This window comes from Mobula hypostoma, chromosome 3, assembly GCF_963921235.1.
Source record: "Mobula hypostoma chromosome 3, sMobHyp1.1, whole genome shotgun sequence".
In the NCBI taxonomy this organism is placed as follows: Eukaryota; Metazoa; Chordata; class Chondrichthyes; order Myliobatiformes; family Myliobatidae; genus Mobula; species Mobula hypostoma.
In genome coordinates, this window is record NC_086099.1 from 47670299 (window position 1) to 47697443 (window position 27145).

General features: G+C 39.6%; 1 protein-coding gene across 2 annotated transcripts in view; it reads left to right on the forward strand.

Moving 5' to 3' along the window:
• kif2a (kinesin family member 2a) overlaps positions 1-27145 on the forward strand; it is a 127019-nt gene that overhangs the window by 13357 nt on the left and 86517 nt on the right. For both annotated transcript variants that reach the window (XM_063042986.1, XM_063042987.1), the window contains exons 2-6: positions 14397-14491; positions 19790-19909; positions 21236-21287; positions 24201-24320; positions 27005-27105. In XM_063042986.1, coding sequence (XP_062899056.1) covers positions 14397-14491; positions 19790-19909; positions 21236-21287; positions 24201-24320; positions 27005-27105 — 488 coding nt within the window. The remainder of the gene's footprint in view (positions 1-14396; positions 14492-19789; positions 19910-21235; positions 21288-24200; positions 24321-27004; positions 27106-27145) is intronic.

Here is a 27145-nt window from a genome sequence, read left to right on the forward strand (position 1 = left end):
TTCTAGTGTTTTAGTTGACAAACCAAATCTCTTCAAGCTCCGAATGAAATATAGCTGCTGTCTTGCCTTTATAGCTGCAATGATATGTTGGGAGCAGGTTAGGTCCTCAGAGATCTTGATATCCAGGAACTTGAAATTGCTCACTCTCTTCACTTCTGATCCCTCTTTGAGGATTGGTTCGTGTTCCCTCGTCTTACCCTTCTTAAGGTCCTCTGTCAGCCCTTTTGTCTTACTGACATCGAATGCAAGGTTGTTGCGACACCACTCAACTAGCTGGTATACCTTGCTCATGTACGCCTTCTCATCTCCATCTGAGATTCCACCAACAATGGTTGTATCATCAGCACATTTATAGAAATGCTTTGAATGACTAGATGAACTCCTGCCTCAGCAAGGACATGGGCCCACTGCAATGTGCCTGTCGCCACAATAGGTTTACGGCAGACACAATCTCAGTGGCTCTTCATATGGCCGTAGATCACCTGGACGATACAATCACCTATATCAGGATGCTGTTTGTTGACGATAGCTCAACATTTAACACTGTCATTCCACAATCCTGATTGATAATGTTATAGAACCTGGGTCTCTGTACCTCCCTTGGCAATTGGATCCTTGACTTCCTAACCGTGAGACCACAATCTGTGTGGATTTGTGATAATATCTCTCCTCACTGACAATGAACAGTGGTGCACCTCAGGAGTGTGTGCTTAGCCCATTGTTCTACTCTCTCTCTCTATCCCTGACTGCGTGGCTAGGTATAGTCAAATTCCATCTACAGGTTTGCTAATGATACAACCATTGTTGTTAGAAACTCAGATGGAGAGTATCCAGGTAATGAACTACAAATGCTGTGCCGTTCTTGGATTGTAAGGCCTATTATACTTAAGGAAAAAAATATCTGAACTTGTACTTGAAATTCAAAGTAGAAAATGAATATTTGGTGGCTGGAAAGAGCACAGGAGAACCAGTAACTAACTGGTAGTACAACATGTGTCCATCCTTCTGTACTGTCAAGATCATCTTTGACTCCAAACATTTGAGGGCCCAACCTGCTGAGAGCAAATGTAGGCAAGCTCATCAAAAATAAAAACAAAACCGTCTGGTGCCCTTAGAAGGAGCACTGATGAATTAATCGAGTGAGACTGCCCTTAACTTGAAGCAAGTATCACACACTGACAATCTGATCATGCTTTGTCACCAACCCCAAACTAGTTGAGAAAGCAAAGAGGAACCTTGTGTACAAATTCTCAACTCCTCTTCCACAACTGGGAATGTGCAAGAATCTTCCAAAAAGTCATAATCTTACTAACCAAGAAATGAGACAATTTCCTGTTGTAGAGTTAACAGGAGTTTGCAATAGGATCATACCAACTGCCACCTCCCTGAATCAAAGAACAGATTGCATCCATCAAAATACACAATGGATATGATCTCAAGAAAAATGCAGGGAGTTTTATTGGGCAGAAGATAAAAAAGCTTGAAAGCATGTACCACCATAGTGAAGGACCATTATCCGATTGTTATAAGACTCTTGAATGCTGAAAGGTTAATTCTTGTGGCACTTGTATTTTATTGGGCTACCGGCAATATGATTTCTCTATATTCTGTACCATCTTCTTCATTTAGTTTTAATTTTTACTGCCTTTTGAAGTTTATACATGTAACATGACCTGTCTTGTATGGGGCATATCAGTGGTGTCAACAGAGCTCTACGAACAGGTGTTTCTTGCAGATCGGAGGTGATTATTTAAAAAGAGCTTCATGGGCGTTTGTCCATTCTGCGGGGCCTATCAGTGTCAAAGATCTCTACGAACTAAGTAAAAGTACAGAAAGAATAAGCGGAGTGGCCACTGTCGGAAGTAGGCCAGTGGCGAGAGTAGAAGCGATAGGCTTTGTCTCTGTGTTGGCTCTGTGTAAAGCATCTGTTAAGGTTTTTTTTTCCTATCTTACTGTAACATTTAAATTGCTGTGGTGTGTTTTTCGTGCTGGATGTAGGAGAACTGGGAGACCTAGAGTCTCCCAGGGAACTATTTCTGTGTGAAACGCATCCGGCTGCAGCTCCTTGAAGACCATGTTAGGGATTTGGAGCAGCAACTGAATGACCTTCTGCTTGTATGGGAGAGTGAGGAGATAACTGATCAAAGTTCCAGGGAAGTAGACACCTTGAAGTTGCAGGAGGCGAGTAGCTGGGTGACTGTCAGGAGAAATGGAAATAGGCAGTTAGAGCAGAGCACTCCCCATGGCCATTCTCCTCAGAAACAAGTATACCGCTTTGGATACATGTGGAGAATGGCATGTGACCAGGTTACAGGCACTAAGGGAGGGAAGGAGGGAGCGGTAGTGACAGGCGTCTCAATAGTGAGGGGAACAGACAGGAGATTCTGTGGACATGAATGGGACACCCAGATGGTATGTTGCATCTCAGGTGCCAGGGTCAGGTGTGTCTCAGATCGCGTCCCCAACATTTTGGAGAGGGAGGGGGAACTGCCAGATGTCTTGGTACATATTGGTACCAGAGACATGGGAAGGAAAAGCAAAGAAGTCGTGGAAAGAGAATTTAGAGAGCTAGATAGAAAGCTAAGAAGCAGCACCTCTCGGGTAGTAATTTCTGGATGGCTTCCTGTGCCAGGCACCAGTGGGGATAGAAAGAGGATGATTTGGCAGATAAATGCATGGCTGAGAAGCTGGTGCAGAAGGCAGGGTTTCAGATTCTTGGATAATTGGGATCTCTTCAAAAGTATGACCTGTTCAAAAGTGACGGGTTGCACCTGAACCTGAGGGGAATCAATATTCTCATGGACAGATTTGTTAGAGCTGTTGGGGAGGGTTTAAACTAATTTGATATGGGGGGTGGGAACTGGAGTGAAGGAGCTCAGGATAGATGGCCAGAAAAGTAATGATAGCATGCAGTCAGACTGTCAGGAAGGGCAGCCAAATGATGGAACGTAGTTGCAGCTAACAGGCTGAATATCAAAACATTAGGGATGCAGAATCAGAAAGGATAGCAAATATGGTACTCGAGGTGTTGTATCTAAATGCGCGTAGTATAAGAATTAAGGTGGATAATCTTGTTGTACTATTACAGATTGCCAGGTATGATGTTATGGCCATCACTGAATCGTGGCTGAAGGATGGTTGTCCAAGGTTACACGTTATATTGGAGGGATAGGAAGGTAGGCAGAGGGAGTGGTGTGGCTCTGCTGGTAAAGAATGACATCAAATCAATAGAAAGATGTGACATAGTATCAGAAGATGTTGAATCTTTGTGGGTTGAGTTAAGAAACCAGAAGGGTAAAAGGACGTTGATGGCAGTTATATACAGGCCTTCCAACAGTGGCTGGGAGGTGGACCACAGAAAATAGAAAAGGCAAGTCAAAAGGGCAGTGTTATGGTAGTCATAGGAGATTTTAACATGCAGGTCGATTTGGGGAAAATCAGGTTCATAATGGATCTCGAGAGTGAGTTTGTTGAATGCCTAAGAGATAACTTTTTAGAGCAGTTTGTCATTGCGCCTACTAGGGGATCGGCCATATTGGATTGGGTGTTATGTAATGAGCTGGAGGCGATTAGGGAGCTTAAGGTAAAAGAACCCTTGGGAACCAGTGATCACAATATGAAGAATTCAACTTGAAATTTGACAAGGAGAAAGTGAAGTGTGATGTAGCAATATTTCAGTGGAGTACGGGCAGCCAAGTGGATAGTTAAAGTTTTTAACAGGTATGTTAAAAATAGGAGAAATGAGAGTTGACCGCTTAGAAAATGAGGCAGGAAAAATGATGGGAACAAGGAGGTGATTGATGAATGGAATGAGTATTTTGCGTCAGTCTTCACTGTGGAAGTACCAGTATGCCTGATGTAGAGTGTGAAGGAAGAGAAGTGCGTGCAGTTACTATTACAAGAGAGAAAGTGGTCAAAAAGCTGAAAGACCTAAAGGCACATAAGCCACCCAGACCAGATGAATTGCACCCTAGGGTTCTGAAAGAGGTAACGTTAGAGTGAAGTGACATTTGCACTGTGGCGTTAGAAATGATCTTTCAAAAATCACTGGACTCTGGCATGGTGCCAGAGGACTGGAAAATTGCAAATGTCACTTCACTCTTTAAGAAAGGAGGAAGGCAGCAGAAAGGAAATTGTAGACTAGTTAGCCTGACCTCAGTGATTAGGCTAACTTTGACTCGGGTGTTAGAGTCAAATGGTTAGGGATGAGGTGATAGAGTACTTGCTGACACAGGACAAGATATTACAAAGTCAGCATGGTTTCCTTAAAGTGAAAATCCTGCCTGACGAACCTGTGGGAATTATTTGAGGAGATTACAAGTATGATAGATAAAGGGGATGTAGTGGATGTTGTATATTTGGACTTTCATAAGGCCTTTGACAAGGTGCTACACATGAGGCTGCTTACCAAGTTAAGAGCCCATGGTATTACAGGAAAGTTACTAACATGGTTAGAGCATTGACTGATTGGTAGGAGGCAGCGAGTGAGAAGAAAAGGATCCTTTTCTGGTTGGCTACCAGTGACTAGTGGTGTTCCACAGGCGTCGGTGTTGGAGCTACTACTTTTTATGCTGTATATTAGATTTAGATGATGGAATAGATGGCTTTGTTGCCATGTTCGCAGATGATACAAAGATTGGTGGAGGGGCAGGTAGTGTTGAGGAAACAGGTGGGATGCAGAAGGACTTAGACAGATTTGGAGAATGGGCAAGAAAGTGGCAAATGAAATACGATGTTGGAAAATGCATGGTCATGCACTTTGGTAGTAGAAATAAATGTGCAGACTATTTTCTAAACGGGGAGAAAATCCAAAAATCTGAGATGCAAAGGGACTTGGGAGTCCTTGTGTAGAACACCATAAGGGTTAATTTGCAGGCTGAGTTGGTGATGAGGAAGACAAATACCATGTTAGCATTCATTTCAAGAAGTCTAGATGCTCAGGCTTTATAAGGTACTGGTGAGGCCTCATTTGAGTATTGTGAACAGTTTTGGGCCCCTCATCTTAGAAAAGATGTGCTGGCATTGGAGTGGGTCCAGAAGAGGTTCACGAGAATCAATGTGGGAACGAAAGGGTTATCATATGAGGAACTTTTGATGGCTGTGGGTCTGTACTCACTAGAATTCAGAAGGATGAGGGGGGGATCTCATTGAAACCTTTCAAATGTTGAAAGGCCTAGACAGAGTAGATGTGGAAAGGATGTTTCCCATGGTGGGAGAGTCTAGGACAAGAAGGCACAGCCTCAGGATAGAGGGGTGCCCTTTCAAAACAGAGATATGGAGAAATTTCTTTAGCGAAAGGGTGGTGAATTTGTGGAATTTGTTGCCACATGCAGCTGTGGGGGCCAAGTCTTTGGGTGTATTTAAGGCAGAGATTGTTAGGTTCTTAATTGGACATTGCATCAAAGGTTATGGAGAGAAGGCTGGGAACTGGGGTTGGTGGGGGGGGGGGGAAAGGATCAGCCATAATTGAATGGCGGAGCAGACTCCATGGGCCAGATGGCCTAATTCTGCTTCTATGTCTTGTGGTCTTGGTGGTGCGAAGCAAATTTTTCCCTGTAACTGGGTACTTGTAACAATAAGCTGACACCAATATCAGTACCAATTACTATGCATTACCTTTTTAATCTTGCTAAAACCTGTGATGTCCACTCGAGAGGGTGCTTGATGCCCAATCTGTTCCTATAATTCAAATATGGAGTTAGAACCCTGCAGCATAGAAACAGACCCTTCAGCCCATCTAGTCTGTGCTGAGTTCTGTCTAATCCCATTGACCCACAGCTGGACATTTGCCCTTCATACCCCTCCCATCCATGTACTTATCCAAACTTGCAGCCTGAAATCTTCCATAGATGTTGCCTCAGCCTGCTGAGCTCCTCCACACTTTGTGTGTGTGTGTTTGTGTTACTGTGAGCAGCAATGCTCATCGACCCTTGTATGCTTAAGCAACACAATAATCTAGAGCAGGGGTTTCCATCTTTTCTTTTTTAATGCTGTGGACCAGTACCATTAAGCAAGAAGTCCGTGGACCCCAGGTTGGTGGCCCCTGATCTAGAGGCACCTTGAGAAGCACTTACGAAGGTACCCCAAGTCTTCCAGTTCCATTGGCAGGATAAATGAATCACTGTTAACCTACTCTTTCAGGGCAATATCCTAGTATCCCGATTCTAATTATGTTTGGTTGGCTCTGATGGGCAAGCCACACAGCTCATATGTCTAATATCATGTTCCTGGAAAGAGTCCATTCTAGTAAAAGATGATCTTACATTCCAGAGAAAACATTTTAATGATAACTGTTAAAGCTTCCTTTTTTTAAAAAAAAAGGACAATGTCTTCACTGACTTGTGGGAATCTCTGGACGACGACCACTGAAAATGGAAAGGAAGTGTCCAGATTGGTACTGAAAATCTTGAGTCTTTCCAGGAATGTATGGAAGCACAGCACAAGTGGTGGAAGAGGCATGCTTCCTCTCGCAACCTCATTACCTGCCTACACATCAAGCATTTGCTTTGCTACCTATGGAAGAGAGTATGGATTGCTAATTGGCTTCATTTTCTCTTCCAGTATACATTAGCAAAGTGGACATCTTTGGACCCAAGAGCTTCCTAATAAGGATACTGCACACTTGAATAAGATAAAATGCTCTATTGTATTCATTAGTAAATTTCAACATGCCAACTCTTGAGTGGGCAGAGGAAATACATAGCTATCAATCCAAGTTATAACTTAAATTTCAGTGACACTTAGTGAATTCAATTTGTAAAATGCTTTTGGCTTCCCTATGTATGGCCTTGCCACCTGGTTCCATTACATAGATTTTAGGGTTAGGATGGTAACAATAAACATGTGAGATTCTGCAGATGCTGGAAAACCAGAGTAACACACATGATGCTGGAGGAACTTAGCAGGTTAGACAGAATCTATGAAAATGATTAAACAGTTAAAATTTCAGGCCAAGATCCTTAATCAGGACTAGAAAGGAAGAGGGGAAGGAGGACAAGCTAGAAGCTGATGGGTGAACCCAAGTTGGTGGGGAAGATAAAGGGCTTGAGAAGGAGGAATCTGATAGGAGAGGTGAGTGGACCATGGGAGAAAGGGAAGAAGGAGGGGAACCAGGGGGTGGTGATAGACTATCCTGTTTTCAATGTTAATATTAAAAATGTATTTTTTGATTCCCATTTTTTTGTAACAAATAAATCTGTTTGAATTTCAGAATTTTTTTCTGTTTCTACAACCTACAAATATTGCATATCTTTTCCCATTTTACACCATTCTGAAGTTTCAATTAGTTAAAATTAACATTTGCATTCTGTTCTAATCAAGACGAACATCTCAACATATTTTATCACTTAAGTTGCAACCCAACATAACTGCAAAACTTGTTGTATCTTTATCTCAACTTAAAATATCAAAGGCATCTCAAGTTGGCCTAATCTGAGAGGTAGTAGAAGTGTTTTTAGTCCCATATCCAATGTTGAAGTAAGAAGGAAGGAAGCTCCATTGAATAGGTGATTCGAGTGAGTAGGTGCAGAGTCTTTCTCAGTCTCTGCCATAACAGAAGCCAGATACAACGGAAGCCTTGTGGGAACATTACATCTATGTACAGTAGTATTGATGAATTGTATTCTAGAATAGATGCAGTTCCAGTGACACTATTACAATCCAACTAGTGCTTTGGTTTCAACACAAAAGTGTGGAAAATTGCTCATGTCATATGCTGTTCATGTAAAGCAGGAAAATCAGCTCACTGTAAGTTATTAGAAAAGTGATCCAAAGTGCCATTGATAGTGCTGTAAAGCAGCATTTACCAATCTTAGCCCATGGTCTTGTATGACTTAAGATCTCAAAGTGGACCAAAGTGTTGGATTCCAGTGAAACTTTTGATTTTATTTGAAAGTGGCATTGTGAAGTTCGAGTAAACTTGAAATCATTGGCCATTTAAAAAATGCATTGTCTGCTTCATACAAAAGTCTGCTTTAAAAATAATTAGATAATTGTGGTTGTTGGATGCCAAATATAGGATGTCCACGATGTCAGTAAGAGTCTTTTGATGCATTCACCCAAATATCTTGATCTTCATCAGTTTTTCTATTTAAGATCAGAAATGGGTGCTTGCTAATTGCATAAAATTAATTTCCATTCACAAGTCCTCAAACAACCATTGATGCATTTGAGCATACTGTAGCCATAAGGAGTGGGATGGCACGGTAGCATAACAGTTAACCCAACGCTATTACAGGGCCAGCAATTTGAGTTCAATTCTGCTGCAGTCTTTAAGGAGTCTCTAGGTTCTCCCTGTGACTGTGTTGATTTCCTCCAGGTGCTCTGGTTTCTCTCACATTCTATAGACGTACGGGTTAGTAGGTTGATCGGTCACATGGGTTTAGTTAGGCAGTGGGGGTTTGTTGGGCCACAAGAGCCTGTTACAGTGATGTATCTTTAAAATAATTGATGTTTTGCATGCAGTCATGATGTGCAGTCAACCAAAAATATCAACACTTTCTTCCTCTCCACAAAGGCAGCCCAGCCTGCTTGCTTCCTTCAGGTTTTTTTTTGTCAAATTGAGCTATTAATCCATTATCTGTTGGAAGGAGGCACAGCCAGTGATCTCTTTGGCTTCTCCTAGATTAAGCTTTTGCACGTAGAGTTCTCCGAATTGTCAATGATGCTGTTGCTTAAAAACTTGGCCACATCACTGCATTGGAGCTTTCTCATTTTATTTGCTTCATGGGAAATTCTCAAATCAGTTGATTAAAATTTAATTCAATATTCTCTGCATTATGGCAATTAGAAATTGCACACTAAAGTACTACCTTCCCATCTTAAATGGTTAATGTTCGTAAGTTGATCTTCGAAAGGATCTGCCTGTCCGTACAGCAAACACAAAATGCTGGAAGAAAGCAGGTCAGGTGGCATCTGTGGAAAAGAGTAAACTGTCAACGTTTCAGACCGAATCCTGATGAAGGGACTCGGCGGAAATGTCAATCGTTCACTCTTTTCCATAGCTGCTGCTGGCTTGCTGAGTTCCTCCAGCATTTTGTTTGTGTTGCTTGGATTTCCAGCATCTAGATTTTCCAGTGTTTATGATTCTACTTATCCTTCTATTAAAGTTAACATGCAGGTTCAGCAAGTTAAGAGAAAGGCAAATGGTATGTTGGCCTTGTAAGATTTGTGCACAAGAGTAGTCTGTCTCAATAAAGGGTTGTTCATTCAGGACAGAGATGGAAAAAAATCTCTTAACCAAAAGGGGGTGAATATTTAGGATTTTCTTCCCAAGAGGGCATTGAAGACTTAGTCACTGAATGTATCCGATACTGATATTCAAGAATTTATAATAATAAGGAAAATGAAATTACTGGAATAAACTGGCATTGAGATTTTAAAAAAGCAGATCGACTCCTATGGAATGGTTATGGTGGCACAAGGGACTAAATGGTCTGCTGTCTGCTGTAATTTGAAATTCTTCTTGAATATAGGCACAACTTGGCTTTTATTACAGATCTAAAACTTAAGTGACAATGCAGTAATTTAAGCATTAAAGCTGATCTCAGTGCCCCCTTCCTACAACATAAAAGTAACCAACGTGGAATAACAGCATGTAGTGTTTTATTGAAGATGAATCTTCTGTATTAAGTTCACTTCTGTCAGTTAATGAATGACACTATTTATTTCTTACAATAATGGACTCTCCCAAGATAACCACCAAACTATGATATTCAGTGGCCTGCCATCTCTTGAGTTGCTGCTTCACAGCTTCAGTGGCATTGGTTCACTCCTGACCTTTGGTTAAGTCTGCATCTGTTTGCTCTGTGTGCACTGGTTCTATGTTCTAAGAAAGTGTCGGTTGGTGAGTTAATTCACTACTTTAAATTGCCCTAGTGTGTAGGTAAGTGCTGTAATCTAGGCAGGAATTGATGGAATTGCAGAGAGAATAGTTCAAAGTTCAATGTAAATTTATTATTGAAGTACATATATTTCAGGATCTATATTGTATACATTTCGCTGACATTAAACTTGACCTTTGAACCTTTGATATTACCATATGCTACCTTGAGATTAATTTTCTTACCCTAAAATGAGTCTGGGTAATATAGATATGAATGCTTGATGGTTGGCATTGACTCGGTGAGTTGAAGGGACCTTTACCTCTGCTGTATCTCTTTGTGTCTAACATTTTTTAAGTCTGATTACTGGAATGTAGTGAACTTTTGGTCAATTTTAGAATAAATTGATTTCCTTTTCAATTTACTTTGAGAGAAACAAGCTGCAAAAAGCTTTGATTACATAAAACATCATGGAGTATATTTAATAAACCTTACCAGTGTGTTTCAAAATTCTTTGAACATGATTGCAGTGATAGAGAGCTATTTGTAACCAGAGGCCATCTCTTGTGCCCTAGGATGGCAGTTAGTGCAGTTGCTTCTCAATTCCAGGTCTGATACTGACCTCTGGCTGTCTGTGTAGACTCTTCATGTTCTCCCTCTGTGCCCCAAGGTTCCCTTCAACCCAAAGATGTGTTGGTAGGTTAAATGGCCGTTATAGAATTTATCCATTTCTTATAGTAAGTGATGAGAATCAAAGAATTAATAGGAATATAAGAGAGAATGAGGTAATTGCCTACAGAGAAATAAAAGGAGAGGATCAGGAATTGATAGAGTTTCTTTTCTGGGAGCTGGCATGGACCTGATAGGTCAAATGGCCTCTAGTCACAATTAGTAAGTAAATAAGAAAATGGTGATTATCTGAGATTAATCCAGGTTAGCTCACCTCATTCATCAATGAGATCAACCTTTATTAAAATATTCTTGTATAATCTGAAGCTAGGGTTCACGAGCACATGGCATCAGTTGGAAAAGATAAATGTAAATGGACTAATGTTGATTCCCATATTAAAACAAATTAAATTTGTTGATTAATCATGTGGTACTACTAGTAAACAATGAACTAAATTTGTCTTTTTTTTAGTCATTCCCATGTGAACAGTCCTCATATCTTTTAGTCTTTCCTTTTGAGTAGGCAATTCAGTTATCAGTCTTGTGCACTGCATGGTATGCAGTACACAATAAGCATTGCAGAATACACTATAATTAGTTCCATAGTTGAGCACAAGCTAGTTTATTTTGGGGTTTTTGCTGTAGACCTCCCAGCTGTGCATTTTTCATTGTGCTGTATTGTTGTGTACCTTGTGAATAATAATCATCAGTTTGTATCTAATGGGTTATTCTACATTTTTTTTCTATTTGGCATTATATTTATTTTTCTGTAGTCCCTTGTATTTTTTTTATTCACGGGCTGTGAGCATTCCTGGGAGGACCAGTATTTATTGCTCATCTTTCATTTATTCTATGACAATGGTAGTGAGCTACCTTTTCAACTGCTGCCGCCCTTGAGGTGAAAGTACTTAAATGGTGACATTCATCAGGATGTTTCTGGATTTCAAGCAATGATGAAAAAATGATAATTTATTTCTTAGTAATAATAATATGTTGAAGAAATCCCTAGGTGATGATGTTCCTAAGCTGCTGCTTTTAGCCTGCTTCTTGAAGATTTTGGATTGCTAATGTATTGGCAAAGATCCCTGAATAAATTAGTCCAGTGCATTTTGTTAATGGCATGTACTGCAGTTACTATGTTCCTGTGCTGAACTTGAAGGTGGTGTATGCAATGTTAATCAAGAAGGTTGCTTTGAGCTGGTGTGATGGCAATCTACTTTGGTATTTTTGGAATTGCACTTGTATAGGAGTGTGGCGGGCATTCCATCGTAATCTTGGTTTGTGTCTTGTAGATGCTCAGAAGGCCCTGTAAAGTCAAAAGGTTAGATGTCCATTAGCTGCTGGAGGTTTAACCTTCTATGACGTGTATCTTCTTTTAACCTGACCTTTTAGCCCCATTTAGGAGTCAAGTTAGGTTAGTGGTGAAGTGTAAGATCCAACAGTAACAATGGTAGATTTTCTCTTGCAGGACCTAGGTAGCCATTACATAGTCTTTGTGTGGCATTTTACTTAATGCATGAATGTTGTCCATGGCATGGACTGCTTCATTATCCTTAGGCACAGGAAATATACCCACCTTTGTCACTTCGGAGAGAAGTTACTTGATGAAACAGCTTTAGGTAGATAGCTGGTCCTATTGTGCCAACCTGAGAAATTCTTGAGTTGATATTTTTAGGGTGAGATAATTACCTACTGTTGATGGTCATTCCTCTGTCCAGGGCACGGAGCCTTTTGCTGTTCTATTTTTGGCTTAATTTAAACAGCAGCCCAGATAGAATGAAAAGATGGCATTGACTCGTTCACTGCAGTGGTCATCTCCGTGGTGCTGAGGCTATCTCTGGCTGCTGTGCTCTGCCTGCAAATATGATGAACTGATGAGCAAGGCTTTGGGCGTACTCTGGGCTGCTCTGGGGTTCAGATCTGAGGACTAGAGTACTGTTGTTCGCATCAATTGTCTGCATGACTTTTTTTTCTCTTGCGCATCGAGTATTGGTCTTTTTTCCCTTTAATTGGGTTCTTCCTCATTTTGCTTGGTGTCAACCTGTGAGCAAGCACATCTCAAGGTTGTATAATTTATACATTCTTTGATAATAAATTAATCTTGAATCTTGAAAACACTTTTCTGCCCCAATCCATTGATCCACTGACTTCATGATAGCATATATTGGTTTATTATTGTCACATGTATCAAGATGTAGTAAAAAGCATGTCTTGCATACTGTTATGTACAGATCAAATCATTGCACAGGGCATTGAGCTAGAAAAAGGCAAAAAACAATAATACAGAATACAGTGTAAAAGCTACTGAAAAAGTACAGTTCAGGTTAATAATAAAGTGCAAGATCATAACAAGGTAGATTTTGAGACCAAGTTAGTCTCATCTGTCTATAGAGGGGAGGCTTGTTCATGTATCTCTTTAAATTACCTTCATTCAGCCAGCACCACCATCACAATACATCATTCAGTATCTCCTGCCTCATTAATGCAAAATTTCCCTCTGTTCTCGTGTCTCTTTGCAACATATATATGATTTAAATTCCATTTTTCCCAGTTCTGTTGAAAGCTTGAAAGCATTAACTCTTTTAAGTTCAAGTTGAATCATACACCTGAATACAGCCAAATGAAACAGCACTCCTCTAGGGCCAAGATGTATCAACAGGCATGCAGAGCACATATAGGGCATGTAATTAATATAGCAGAAAAACATACAATTACAAAAAAAGTTAAAATATAACAATAATATAACTGAAGACCTTGAGTGTTATGACCTACAGATTGATGGTGCATGAATATTGTCCTGGAACCACATTACTGCAAGCATTTCTCATCTTGTACAAGTGTAACCTCAGATGAATGCAATCCAGTTTGTTTTTCACCAAGCAAATACTGGAGGGCAGCACTGATGGGGGGGGGGCCAGCCCTTGCCCCTGCACAGAATCCAGTAGCACACAGCCAGCTCGAGCCTCTCCTTTCCGGGTGGCTGCAACAAGTAGCCGCAAAGCATGAGGACCTGGTCTGTCACAACTGAGGTCACACAATTCCCCTGCCATTGGTCTTGCCCAGGAACCAGTAAATTGGACAAGTAAATGTCCAACAGGGTCTTGCAATCACAATTAAAACCATCCAAGCGAATTGTCTTCACTGTTTGTTGGATTGCGCTCCGCCTCTGTGTACAGCTTCTTGACGTCTTCACCCTGGATGGCTGAAGCAGGTTGCAAACTGGCGTGTAACAAGTTCAGCTCCACCACTATTGATTAACTCACTACTGGGATAGACTTGCTGTACTTGATGCTTCTTTCCTTATGGTTGTAGTTTGAGTGACTTGAGTTATTTCCTGCTTTTACTTCATGCCCCATTAGAGTGAAGACTAATACTGTGTAAGATTCTGATCAAAAACTTCTCTTGTGTGCTCCACCAGCAGTGCACCAAAAATGAAAATAGTTATTTGTCTGAGCATTGCATGGTTAATATGCACATTTTAAAATTCAACTGTACTAATTCTCACCAATCTCTTCGGAAGTTAATTCCTAATGCAGTAACAGAATTGTAGAGGAATACAAAATGGAAATGGACCCTTTTTGTCCGTGAAATCCACACTGACCATCTTTTTACCCAATCCCCATATTGATCCCTTTTATTGAAGTGATCTGTATATATTACTTTAACAATAGGTTATAATTGATTGCTTGATTGAAATCTGGCATTCCAGTTGAACAGTTCTGTTCAATCATTTTTCTCTCCACCATCACACTAATGGAAATTCAGTTGCATAAAAATGTAGATTACACTGTTTGGTTTTGAATTTGAGACATTCTTTCTCAGTGTGATTGAACAAATTATTGATTAACTAGTGGATTGCGATCTCAGAAAATTTTGCATTAAATAATTTTTCTTGTAATCTTCCAGGACGGATACACGAGGCAATGGTGACATCGTTAAATGATGATAATGAAAGTGCTACTGTGGAGTGGATTGAAAATGGGGATACAAAAGGAAAGGAGGTACACTTGCATATCCATGAATCAGTGTGTTCGCTATACTGTGGTAAACTATATTTGCTGAAATAGTACTTCCGAAATACATGTTTATTTTTATTAGAATTTTCCATTTTGTCTACTAAGGTTTTGTCAAAATAATGCTTATGGGATTTAATCTGCTTGGAGCTTCATGCTTGGCTGCTGGGCATTCATTGGAATTATTTTTGGTTTGTCTTTCATAGTTTTCCAAAATTTAAATGTTCAGAATTGTATAGGTTCAAAATTGTATACTACAGTTGAGCTTATTTATATTATACAGTCATCTGCAAATTCATTAATTTTAAAAAATGATGGTCGATTTTGAGTAAAGTTATAATAGCAAAACTTGAATATAGTGTTTTTGGCTAATTACTGTATATTAAACATTTTATCTGTCTTTTAAATAATGAAAAGCTGCTTTTTCAAAAACAATGAAGTGACTTATAATATTTTATTAAAAATAGAAACATTCAGAAGTTAGTCATTTTTAAATAAAAAAGTTGCAGAACCTGGAAATCCAAAATTGCAGGCAACCCCCATTGCGTTACAGAAATGTGCCCTTGCTGACTATTACTTAAAATTTTGAAATTCAGAACCAATTTGCTGTGTTGAAGAAAAGTAAGTAAAGAAATGCAATTTTGCCAACTGTCATTTCTAGATGCATTCATGGATGATTACGGTATGGATTGTTTTCTAGGAATACAATCTTATCTGTAATGTGTAGGTCTTGTGTAACAAAAATGGCTACTAACATTTAAAATAAAGTACAAAACCTTTAAAATACTCGGGTCAGACAGCATCAGTGGAGAGGGAAAAGAATTAATAAACTTTAGTAAAAATTAGTTAACCTTTCAAGTTGGTGGCCTTGCGTTAGATCTGGGAAATTTTAGACATAAATCAATTTGGAAAGAAATAGGAGTGTTGGAGGGGAAAAATGTGGTTATATTTGTGATGAGAGACCAGAAGAGAGGGAAGGGCTCAAATTAGTTCAGGTGGCTGAAAGAACATACAAACATGGCCCTTGAGCCTACTCAGCCATTAGCTATAGAACAAAATTGTGATTGATCAGTCCCAATCAGGGTCTGACCCTAAAATATTGCTATTTCTGTTCCCCCTCCCTTAAGACAATGCTGCTCAACCTGATGAGTTCCTGCAGCAATTTGTTTTTTGCTGCAGATGCCAGCATCTGCAGTCTCTCATGACTCATTGACCTTAGCAGTTTTGAATCCTATCCCTATGTATCTTAATTAGTCTAATGTTCAAAGATCTCTTTACCAATTCTCGAAGTAGAGAATTCCAAAGAAATCACTTTTTGAGTGAAGATATTTCTTCTCATTTCAATTTTAAATGGTCTTTCCCTTATTTTGAGACAATGATCCCTAAATCTAGACTCCTTTGTAAGGAAATTGAATTGATTGTATTTCTTACATCCTTCACATATAAGAGGAGTAAAAATCTTTATGTTATGTGTCCAGATAAATGTGCCATGTGCAATCTTAGTAATTTATAATAATTTATAATAGATAGAGCAGTCAATGTAATATAGAATACACTCAAATCAGTGTGAGTTCATCAGTCTGATGGCCTGGTAGAAGAAGCTATCCTAGAGCCTCTTGGTCCTGGCTTTTATATTGTGGTACAGCTTCCCAGATGATAGCAGCTGGAATAGATTGTGGTTGGGATGATCTGGGTCCCCAATGACCCTAGGGGCCGTTTTTACACACCTGTTCTTGTAAATGTCCTGAATTATGGGAAGTCGCAACTACAGATGCGCTGGGCTGTCCGCACCACTCTCTGCAGAGTCCTGCGATTGAGGGAAGTACAGTTCTCATACCAGGCAGTGATGCAGCCAGTCAGGATGCTCTCAATTGTGCCCCTGTAGAAAGTTCTTAGGATTTGGGGGCCCATACCAAATTTCTTCAACCGTCTGAGGTGAAAGAGGCACTGTTGTGCCTTTCTCACCACACAGCAGGTGTGTACAGACCATGTGAGATCCTCGGTGACGTGGGTGCTGAGGAGCCTGAAGCTGTTTACCCTCTCAACCCCAGATTCATTGATGTCAATAGGGGTTAGCCATCTCCATTCCTCCTGTAATCCACAACCAGCTCCTTTTTTTTTGCGACATTGAGGGAGAGGTTGTTTTCTTGACACCACTGTGTCAGAGAGATGACTTTTTCCCCGTAGGCCACTTTGTTATTGTTTGAGATAAGGCCAATCAATGTAGTGTTGGCAAATTTAATTAGCAGATTGGAGCTGTGGGTGGCGATACCGTCATGGGTATACTGGGAATAAAGGAGGGGACTCAGTCCACAGCCCTGAGTGTCTGTTTTCAGGCTCCTATACCACCACCTTGATAGTAGCAATGAGAAGAGGGCATTCCCTGGGTGATGGGGGTTCATAATGATGGATGCCGCCTTTTCGAGGCATTGCCTTTTGAAGATGCTGGGGAGGCTAGTGCCCATGATGGAGCCGGCTGAGTTTGTTACTTTCTGCAGAAGGCCCCTCCGTACCATACCAGACCTTTTACTATCTCAATATCGTTGATGGCTTTTTAAAATCTGCTTGTATCACATCCCTTTCACTACATGTCTTTTGTACTGATATACACCATGACATATGGCTGTTTATATTTACTGTTCTTCCAGATTTTCTACATTTATTGAGGGATTCCCTTAATCCTGGCACCACCTATTCCCTGGTGCAGTTGTGATACCATGCTGAAGTTACATCTGCAGCTGTAGAAACCGCCATCTGCTCTGGCTACCAAATTACTTGTAGCAGTGATTTTTCTCTTCATTTGTAGAGTTAAACCACCCATGGTGCTATGACTTTTGCTTTAGCTTAACACACAAGAACATCTGTTCCCTCCTGCCTTACTACCATTCAGTTTGACTATTGCTGGTCTGCTCTAGGCTGTACCTCCTCTTCTGTGTTAGATCCCAATTCCTTGATCTTTCAAAAATTTATCTACTTCCTCTGTGATCTAACCTTCCATGACCAAACCTCTGAAAGTCTTCGCAGAATTTTCGAGATTCAGCTTCTCTCCAAGAAGAAATTTCTTGTAACTTTACTCCTTCATGAAAATGCTTGCTTTAGTGGAAAATATCAGAATCTGTCCTTTTGTGCTTTCTTGTGTTTTCATTAGGTCACCCCCTCAATACAAATCCAGCTTCTTTATCTGCTCTTGATAGGATAACCCTCTCATCCCAAGAATTAGCCCAGTGAATCTGATTTGGGCCACTTCCAATGTTAGTATTACCTTTATTAAATAGGGGGGCAGAAAACTGCTTAATACTCAAGTACTGCCCCATCAACATAGTGTACAATTGTACTAGTGCATTCATAGAACATAGAATAGTATAGCATAGTACAGGCCCTTTGGCCCATGATGTTTTGCCAACCTTTGAACTAACTTTTTAAGATCATTTAACACTTCCCTCCTGCATAGCACTCCAATTTTTCTTTCATCCATGTACTTATGTAGGAGTCTTCTAAATGTCCCTAATATATCTGCCTGTACTGCCACCCCTGATAGTGCATTCCACACACCCACAATTCCGCTTTAAAAAGAACCTATCTGACATCCCCACCCCCATACTTTCCTATTTCTAAAATCCAAACACTTGCATTAAAGGCCAATATGTCATTTGCCTGTAAACCTTTTTGAGATTCATGCACAAAAATGCCTAAAGCTCTTGTACTGTACTTTACTCATTTGCAATCTGTTTGCAAAAGTGCATGATCCCACAGTGATAAATATTAAACTCCATTTGCCAAATTTTCACCTATTCACTCAACTTTCCTGTATCTTTTGTAGTCTCGTTGCAATACACCTGAGGAAAAAAATCTCTTAACCCATTAATACTCAGAAGGTGCCTTGGAGGTCTCCAGAACCACCTGTTACTCAAGTTACTTCAGCTGACTACACTCTTGTATTAGTGTCCTGGTGTTTTAATATACCGCAGGATGTGCTTGATACATGTCTAAATAGCCCTGCTCAGTTTACTCAATTAGCAGACTTTACTTACCGTAAAGAACATCTTAAATTTCCTGGATTCCAGATGCAAATACTTCCACTGCTGCTTTTGAATTCACAGGGATTTTCTTTCCTGTAGTCCTTTGAAACTCATCAGGCTTTTTGCTACATTCCTTTAGTACTGACTTGGTCTGTATTGCCTGTGCTCCTTTTGTACTCCCTAGTTGTCTGTGGCATTGAATTCCACAGATTCACCACCATCTGGCTAAAGAAATTCCTCCTCATCTCTGTTCTAAATGGATGTACCTCTATACTGAGGCTGTACCTCTGGTCTTAGAGTTGCCCGCTATAGGAAACATTCTCATCACATCCACTCTTATCTAGGCTTTTCAGTGTTCAATCGATTTCATCGTTCTAATTACCAGCAAGTATAAACGTGGCCACAAAGCCGTCAGTTCTGTCATCCAAATTGTTGTCATTGTGAAAAGAAGTTGTGAAAAGATCTCTGCAGAACACCGCTAGTCACTGACCGCCAACCAGAATAGGCCCCTTTTATTCCCACACTTTGTCTCCTGCCAGTTAGCCAATCTTCTATGTAGAATCAGGTTTAATAGCACTGGCATATGTTGTGAAATTTGTTAACTTAGCAGCAGCAGTACAATGCAATATGTGATGAATAATAGAAAAAAAAGGATTACAGTATGTATATTAAAAATAAATTTTAAAATGTGAGGTAGTGTTCATGGGTTCGATTGTCCATTTAGAAATCCATGCTAGTAACTTTTCTTAAATGCCATAGGCTCTTGTTAAATAGCCTTATGTACGGCACCTTGTCGAAGGCTTTCTGAGAATACAAGTACACAACATCCACTGACTCTACTTTGTCTATGCTGCCTGTTTCTTCCTCAAAGACTTCCAATAGATACATCAGGTGAGATTTCCCCATGAGGAAACCATGCGGACTTCGGCCTACTTAATCATGTGCCTCCAAGTACCCTGAAACCTCATTCTTAATAATGGACACCAACATCTTCCCAACCACTGAACTGGTCTATCATTTCCTATCTTCTACCCCCCCCCCCTTCCTTTAAGAGTAGAGTGACATTTTGCAGTTTTCCAGTTCTCCAGAACCATTCCAGAATCTAGTGAACTTGGAGCCATCCTACTATAACTTGAATTGTAGGAACTATTTGGAGAGCATTATATGAACATTAGTTTTTAATTTTTTTTAAAAGAATGCTTTTGTGAATCATGATTTCTAAAAGATTTGTTTTTGTGTATAATGTGTACAATCTTTCAATTAACAGATTGATCTTGAAAGTGTTTTTGCACTTAACCCAGACCTTGCACCGGATGAAGAAATTGAGCCAAGCCCTGAAACACCACCACCTCCAACACCTACCATCAAAACTAATAAGATAGTGAAGGTCTGTTAATTTCATAACAGTATTTATATATTGGTAATTTATTTATAGATAATTTTCTCTGATGTTCCTCAGAAGTAAACCTAGATTATAGGTCGGGAGAATTGTGAAATCTGTTATGATGCTCAAAGGTTTTTTGACTACTACTTCTTACTTTTTTTTTGTTGTAGGCGAGGGAATAGCAGTTGAATAGTTTTTAATTTCAGTTTGGTATGTATATACTCAGCTGTCTCGAAATAAGAACATTGTGTTCCAACAAGTCTTGTAGATCTATTATTCCTAATTCATAGTGATAACTGTGTTTCAGATCAAATTGCCGTATTAATTTTTCAGTGTTCTTTAAACCCTGGTAATTTTTTGATAAACATAAATTTCACTGGTGCTAGGTTCCCATTAGCACCAGTGAAGATCTCACTAATGGAGTTTATCCAGTGATCAGAGACTTTTGTCTACCTCTTTATTGTTATCTACATAATAAGTGTATTCCCTGATTACAAGCACAGGATTGTACAGCCATTCAGTTCATCAGTACTGCCCTGTCTAAATTATAGGAAGTACTTCTGAATATTCTGATTGAATAACTGACAGGAAGAACAAATTGTGATATTTACTTTCCATTGCAGTAATTTGCAAATGTCTGCTACAGAAACAGTGTTGGTGGAAGTTGAAAAGGGTGGGCTGAGACTTCTGTAAATGGTCTAGCTGGTGAACTTTCAAAATGCATTGTTGGTGCCTTGGGTAATCAAGATTGTTTTTTTTTTGTGCAGAAAGTCAACATTGTATAAACACAATTTCTATAAAATTGCAATTTATGTATGGCACACTCAAAATTCTTTTATGTACTTTTTGAATGAGCCATTTAAGTTGCTTTTACAGGGCTTTTCAGAGAACTTGAGAGATTGATGTTTCACCTGGCTGGCTGATTCTGATATCAAAACCTCTTCATAGTGTAGTAAATATTTGCAATTATCTATCCAAAAGGAATGCGAATGTTCATTTCCTAAGTGAATTCAAGAAAGAGGTTGATAGAAGTCCTGTAGTTTCTTCCAATCTCTGTGGTGTTGTTTACTATAACAGAAATTACTACAGACAATTCTCTAATCCCACGCACTTCAACATTTGCTTGAGGTTTCAAGCCTTGTGTCCTTGACTGTCTTTTCCCCTCCTTTACCATTCGTATTCCCTGTTCAGTCTTCTATTATTCCCACTTAAATCAGCGAAACAAACTGTTATTAATATGACCGCTTGGAAGTTGTATATGGCTGTTTTTTTAACATCTCTTAACTTCGACCTTTAAAATGATAATATTGCTTTTGCATTATTTTGAAGAATCGCCGGACTGTAGCTGCTAAGAATGAAACTCCTGCCAAGGATAACAGAGGTAATTTTAAAATTTAGTTAAGGTACTGTTTTTATTGTTTGAATAACTAATGAATTGGATCATTATGTTGGTAATCAGTAATGTGAAAATGGCTGATCACTGAATTGATTGCAATTCAGAGCCATTTAAGCAATTTTGAGGCATTTTTTGTACTTCCAAGATTAAAGTATATTTTTGGCAATTTAACAATTTAGTTCAAAGAGAATATAAGTCAAAAAAAAGTGGTGAATTAACATTTTTTTGGCTTGTTTTGTTTAAGGTTACCCTTTTAGTAAGGTAGGATTGCAGATAGCTGGCATATAAAGTTTAACACAGAGAAGTATGAAATTGTGTTCTTTGGTAGAAAATAAACTCAAGGCAACTAGAGACTAAACGGTTCAGTTATAGAGAATCTGAAGGAGCAGGGTGATCTGGCTATTCATTTGCAAAATTCTTTAAAAGTAGGAGAGGACAGTGAGAGTAGAGCAACTGAGATATAGGGACACTAAAATAATCCATAAACATAATGCAATAAATAATTGCAGGGAAATGATGTTGAACTTGCACAAACAATTGCTTATTTTAGAGTTAAGGTGTTAGGTCCAAATCCATTAGGAAATACAGTAACGGTGCAAAAATACTGATACTGACTAGAATGGTTCCAGGATTGAGTGATTTTGTATTAGAATAAAGAAGCTAGAGGTGTACAAGATCATGACTAATATTGAGAAGGTAAATAGGAAGTTTTTTTTAAATCAGCAAATAGTTCAAGGATCAGGATTTAAAATTATGAACAGAAGGTAAAAAGGGTTATGAGGATGAGTATTTGAACTTGTAGTTAGAATCTGGAATTCTCTGCCTATTTGGCTGGTGAAAACCAAAATCAGTGCCTTCAAGGTAGAATTGGATAAACAAGAAAGTATATTTGGAGACCCCAGGAAAAGGGCGGAGGAACGAAGGTGAAGAGATTTGTTTCACTAGAAGCTGATTTGGATTCCTAGAGTTGAATAGCTGTTGCCTATGCTGCTATAATTATATGACTCATATAATTATAAGTCAAGAACTGAAAACTATGCCTTTTTACAGGTTGTTACCTACTCCATTATGTTCAATTGCTTCTGGAGGAATTCTGAGTGCATGGAGCTTTGAGTAATGAGCGCTAGTGATTTTGTTGACTAACTTTTCAAAGTCATGAAGATGTGCTTTCCTGAGTGGATCTGCAATGGATTGTGTTAGAACAGTCATGGGGGCAAAATCTACTTGATCTTATTTTTTTGTCAGTGTATCTGTTGTAGCTGAATATGTGAGCAACACCATTGTAAGTGTGTACTTGTAGAGTAGTCATTGTGGAAGTAAGGTTCTGTCTTCATTAGTGGTCTCTTCAGGTATAAAATTAAAGTGTAATTTATGCCTCACCTAAGCTTTGAGTACTTAGGCCAGTGTCAATGTCATTGTCAATCCATTATATTGAGGCAAAACAATATCTGAGAAAAATGTCAGCAACCATCTCTATCTACTCCCTTGCCACTGACACTGAGTTAAACTTGAAATCAGCTCTTCCTTGGTCATTTCCTTTATCCCAGGCTGAGTGTCTAGCTAACACTGCTATCTCCTGCAGGTACTGAGTTCAGCTAGCTTGGGTAAACTAGTTTAGACTGACTGGAATTGAGTGGCTTGATCCAACCTACACCTAAATGTTTTAGCAGAATGAAGATCTGACCTGACCTGAACTTGATACATTTTGTTAAATCCTTTTGTGCTTAACTTGGGAGGCTAGACTTTACTTCAGATTGAGGGCATCTCTAATGTGTTTTGTGATGAAACCAATGTGCCAAGTAGAATAGATTTAGAATTGTGCAGTTTACAATTATGCATCCAACAGTTGCTGCAGGTCATTAATTGTAACAATTGTATTCCAACACAGCCTGTGGTAACCTTGTAATCTACCAAAATTCCCTGGAATCTGGAGAAGTCCTGGAGCATTAGCAAACTGAAAGTGTAAGATCAGCATTCAAGAAAGGAGCCAAGGAACAGGATACTATAGGCGTTTATTCTGGTGTCTTTCCCCTTCCTTCTCAGTCCTGAAGAAAGGTCTCAGCCTGAAACGTCAACTGTTTATTCATTTCCACAGATGCTGCCTGACCTCCTGAGTTCCTCCAGCATTTTGTGTGTTGCTTTGGATTTCCAGCATCTGCAGACTTTATCATGTTTACTATTGGCCTGAGCTTTTTATCAATCTTTGGAGAAATATTGAGAATCCATTATCAAGGAGGTAGTAGTAGAACAATTAGAAAATAACATAATCAAGCAGAATCAATGAGGTTTTTATAAAAGGGAATTTGTGTTTGACGGATTTGCTTGGTGTTCTTTGAAGATAGAACAAACAGAATAGATAAAGGATACCCAGTAGGTAATTGGATTTCCAGGAGATATTCGATTTGTTGCCAATAAAAGGGATTTGGGGTAATGGCCTGATTAGGGAAGTGGTTGTATAATGAAAAACAGTGAGCTGGGATAAACAGTTCATTTTCAGATTGTCCATCAGTAAGTAAGGGGATCAATGCTGTGGTTTTGACTATTTATAGTGTGTATTAATAATTTGGATGAAGTGATCAGTACATTTGACAGGTATTTAAACAGCTACAAATAGGCAAGGCATAGAAGGCTGTGGTCTTAGTAGTGGCAAATGGGATCAGTATAGTTGAGCACAAGGTTGGCTTGAATGCAGTCTAAAGGGCCCACTTCTGTACTGTATAATTCCATGACTGCATAATTTCATGTATGAACAGCTTACTGGAGAAGAAATCTTGTTCAAAGTAATTCAATCCAGTTATGAGCTCATGAATTTGATCTTGGGAAGCTTTAGGATTATGTTATATTAAGCAAGTGACAGATTAGTTAGATTGAAAGATTCTTTTTTTTTCATTCTCCCAGTGGCATCAACAAGATCAAGACCCAGCCAGCTTCCAGAACATTCATCAGCTACTCATCAGAATGGAAGTGTTACAGATATCTCTCCAGCCCAATCGGGAAAAAAAGATTTTGCACCACCTTGTAAGTGTAATATGATCTTGTGTGTGTATGTGAATAAGTGCTGGGGAACTTGTCAGTCTAAAGGATGAGGGTGTGTGACTGAGTGAGGCATGTATGGGGATTCAGAAGGTTGCTTTGGAGAATCCCCAAGCCTTGGATTTGCTCATTTTTGTAGTTTGTGCAGATAAGAGCACGAACTGTGGGGACAGTGGGCAGACTGACCATTGTACAGTGGTGGATGGGGTAATTCAGGTTGGAGGAGTGAAACTGCTATAGGAGGTAGTATATTTAGGGGAACAGGCACAGTTCCACAGCTGCAAGTATGAGTACCAAAGGCTGTGTTGCCTCTCAGGTGCTGAGTTTAAGAATATGTAATGGGTATGTTGTTTCGAGAAGAGCTTGAAAGTGGAGGGACAAACAACAACTTAGGAAGGAACATGAAGAGTTAGGGTCAAAGTATATAAGTAGAGCAAAATGACAGCGATATCTGGATTGCTACCTGAGCCAATAAAGTTGGCTTGGGTTCAATAAAGTTATGAAATATGTTTTGCAGCAGCAATACAGTGTAATACATAACTGAAAAAAATACTATTAAGTTACAAATAAGAAATATTTTAAAAATTAGGTAATAGAAAAAGGAGCAAAGTAAGTAGTGTTCATGGACCGTTCAGAAATCTAAGAAGGGAAAAAGTTGTTCCTAAATGTTGACTGTGCATCTTCAGGCTCTTGTACCTCTTCCCTGATGGTAGTAATGAGAAGTGGGCATGTCCTAGGTGGTGATAATGTATCATGCCTTTTTGAGGGGATGCCTTTTGAAAAAGTCTTTAGTGATGGGAAGGCTAGTGCCAATGATGGAAATAGTTGGGTTCACAACCCTTTACTGCTTTTTTTCCCCCAGTCCTCTGCAGTAGCGCCTTCATACCAGATGGTGATACAGCCAATTAGAATGCTCTCCATGGTACATCTGTAAATATTTGCTAGAATCTTTGCAAACATACCAAATCTCAAACTCCCAATGAAGTGTAGCCACTGGCATGCCTTCTTTGTAATTGCATCAATATGTTGAGTATATACTTGATTTTCTGAGATAGTGATACCCAGGAACTTGAAACTGCTCACCCTTTCCACTGCTGACCCCGCTGTTTCTCCACAATTAATTCCTTCCTTGGTCTTACTGCCATTGAGTGCAATGATGTTTAGTGACACCATTCACATAGCCAATCTATCTCACTCTTGTGTGCCTCCTCATCATCATGAGGTTCTAACAACAATAGAGAGAGTTTGAGCTGAGCCTAGCCACACAGTTACAGGTGTAGAGTAGTAGTGTGATCACTCGAATCAAGTATGATGTTCTCCCAAGGGATTATTCCCTTACTGGGGAATGCCTATGTGTGACCTTGTTTAACGTGGGAGGCTGATACATGGGCAGCCACCATGCGGTCCTTGACAGTTCGAGGTCAGGGTCCAGTGACGGGGCTTGCAAGATGACTGGGGACCCTTCACTGCTGCAGTTTTCCTCCGCCTTCACTGTCATTGTGATGTGTCATCATCTTCCGTCGAGGTTTAGGTGGATTGCTCTTTATCTGGAACTCTCCCTTGATCTTGTGGCCATAGTTTACCTTGGCAGGAGCTAGGCCGCAGGCGGCATTGCATTCAGGATCTCAGGAAGTCACAATCCTTCCTACCACAAAAAAGGTGACAATCCTCTGAGGAGACAGTAGAGCAGTGGGCTATGGACACATCCTTTGAGCACCTGTATTGATTGTCAGCAAGGAGGAAATGTTATTTCTGATCCTCACTGACCTGTGGTCTCCTGATGAGGAAGTCAAGGAACCAGTTGCTAACTTCACTTGGAATTGCTTTTTGGCTCTTAAGATAGACTTCTGTAGGTTGGTCTGGAATGGCACAGATCTAGCCCTAAGCAGACTGCGAATCCCAAGGTTCATCCATGGCTTCGGGTTTGGGTATGACCTGTATGTACGTGAAGGCACGCTCTCATCCTGATAGGTCTTGAAGTCGGTGATAACTGGCATATTCATTTAGATATGAAGATGTATCCCTGAATACAGTCCAGTCCAACAATTCAAAGCAGTCCTGTAAGCCCTCCTCCACCTCCCTTGATTCTACCTTTGTGGTCCTCACCACTGGTGCTGCAGTCTTCAGTCTCTGCCTATATTGCTGGGTGTAGAAGTACAGTCAGGTAAATAGACTTAAAGGCAAACAGTTGAAATTTCATAGGAACAAATAACAAAAGTTATTGTGCTCTCCTTGCAGAATGTGGCAGGAGAAATTATGTTGGAAGTAAGAAAATATTTTGCCTGTTTTTATGGAAGAAGGTAGAAAAGGGCTTCCGAGTCATATAGAGGAAATCATGTAGTAGAATGAATTTCTGTTTTGCGCTATTTTCCTTGCTTCAATTCTTGGTGTAATGTTTATCTGTGGAGAACACAAAATAAGTCTGCCTTAAAATTTATCTTGAAGGCCGTGAATATTGTAGGGTTTGAAATGATCATATAAATGATGTGATCTCAAAAATGCATTTAAATTGACTTGAGTGAAACATGAATATTTTCTACAGCATGAATATGTGAAATGTTAGGCATCTATTTCATCATTCATAGAGGACATGTTTCTTTAATTCTACAGAAGTTTAGAGCCAACAAAATTTAGTTTGCATCCTCAAACTGGTCAATTTTATCTTTCAGCCCGCAGAAAATCAAATTGCGTTAAAGAAGTTGAAAAACTTCAGGAAAAACGTGAAAAGCGGCGAATACAGCAGCAAGAGATGAGAGAGAAAAGAGCTCAGGTTTGCATTTATTTATTGGACAAAGTGCTTCTCCTTTACC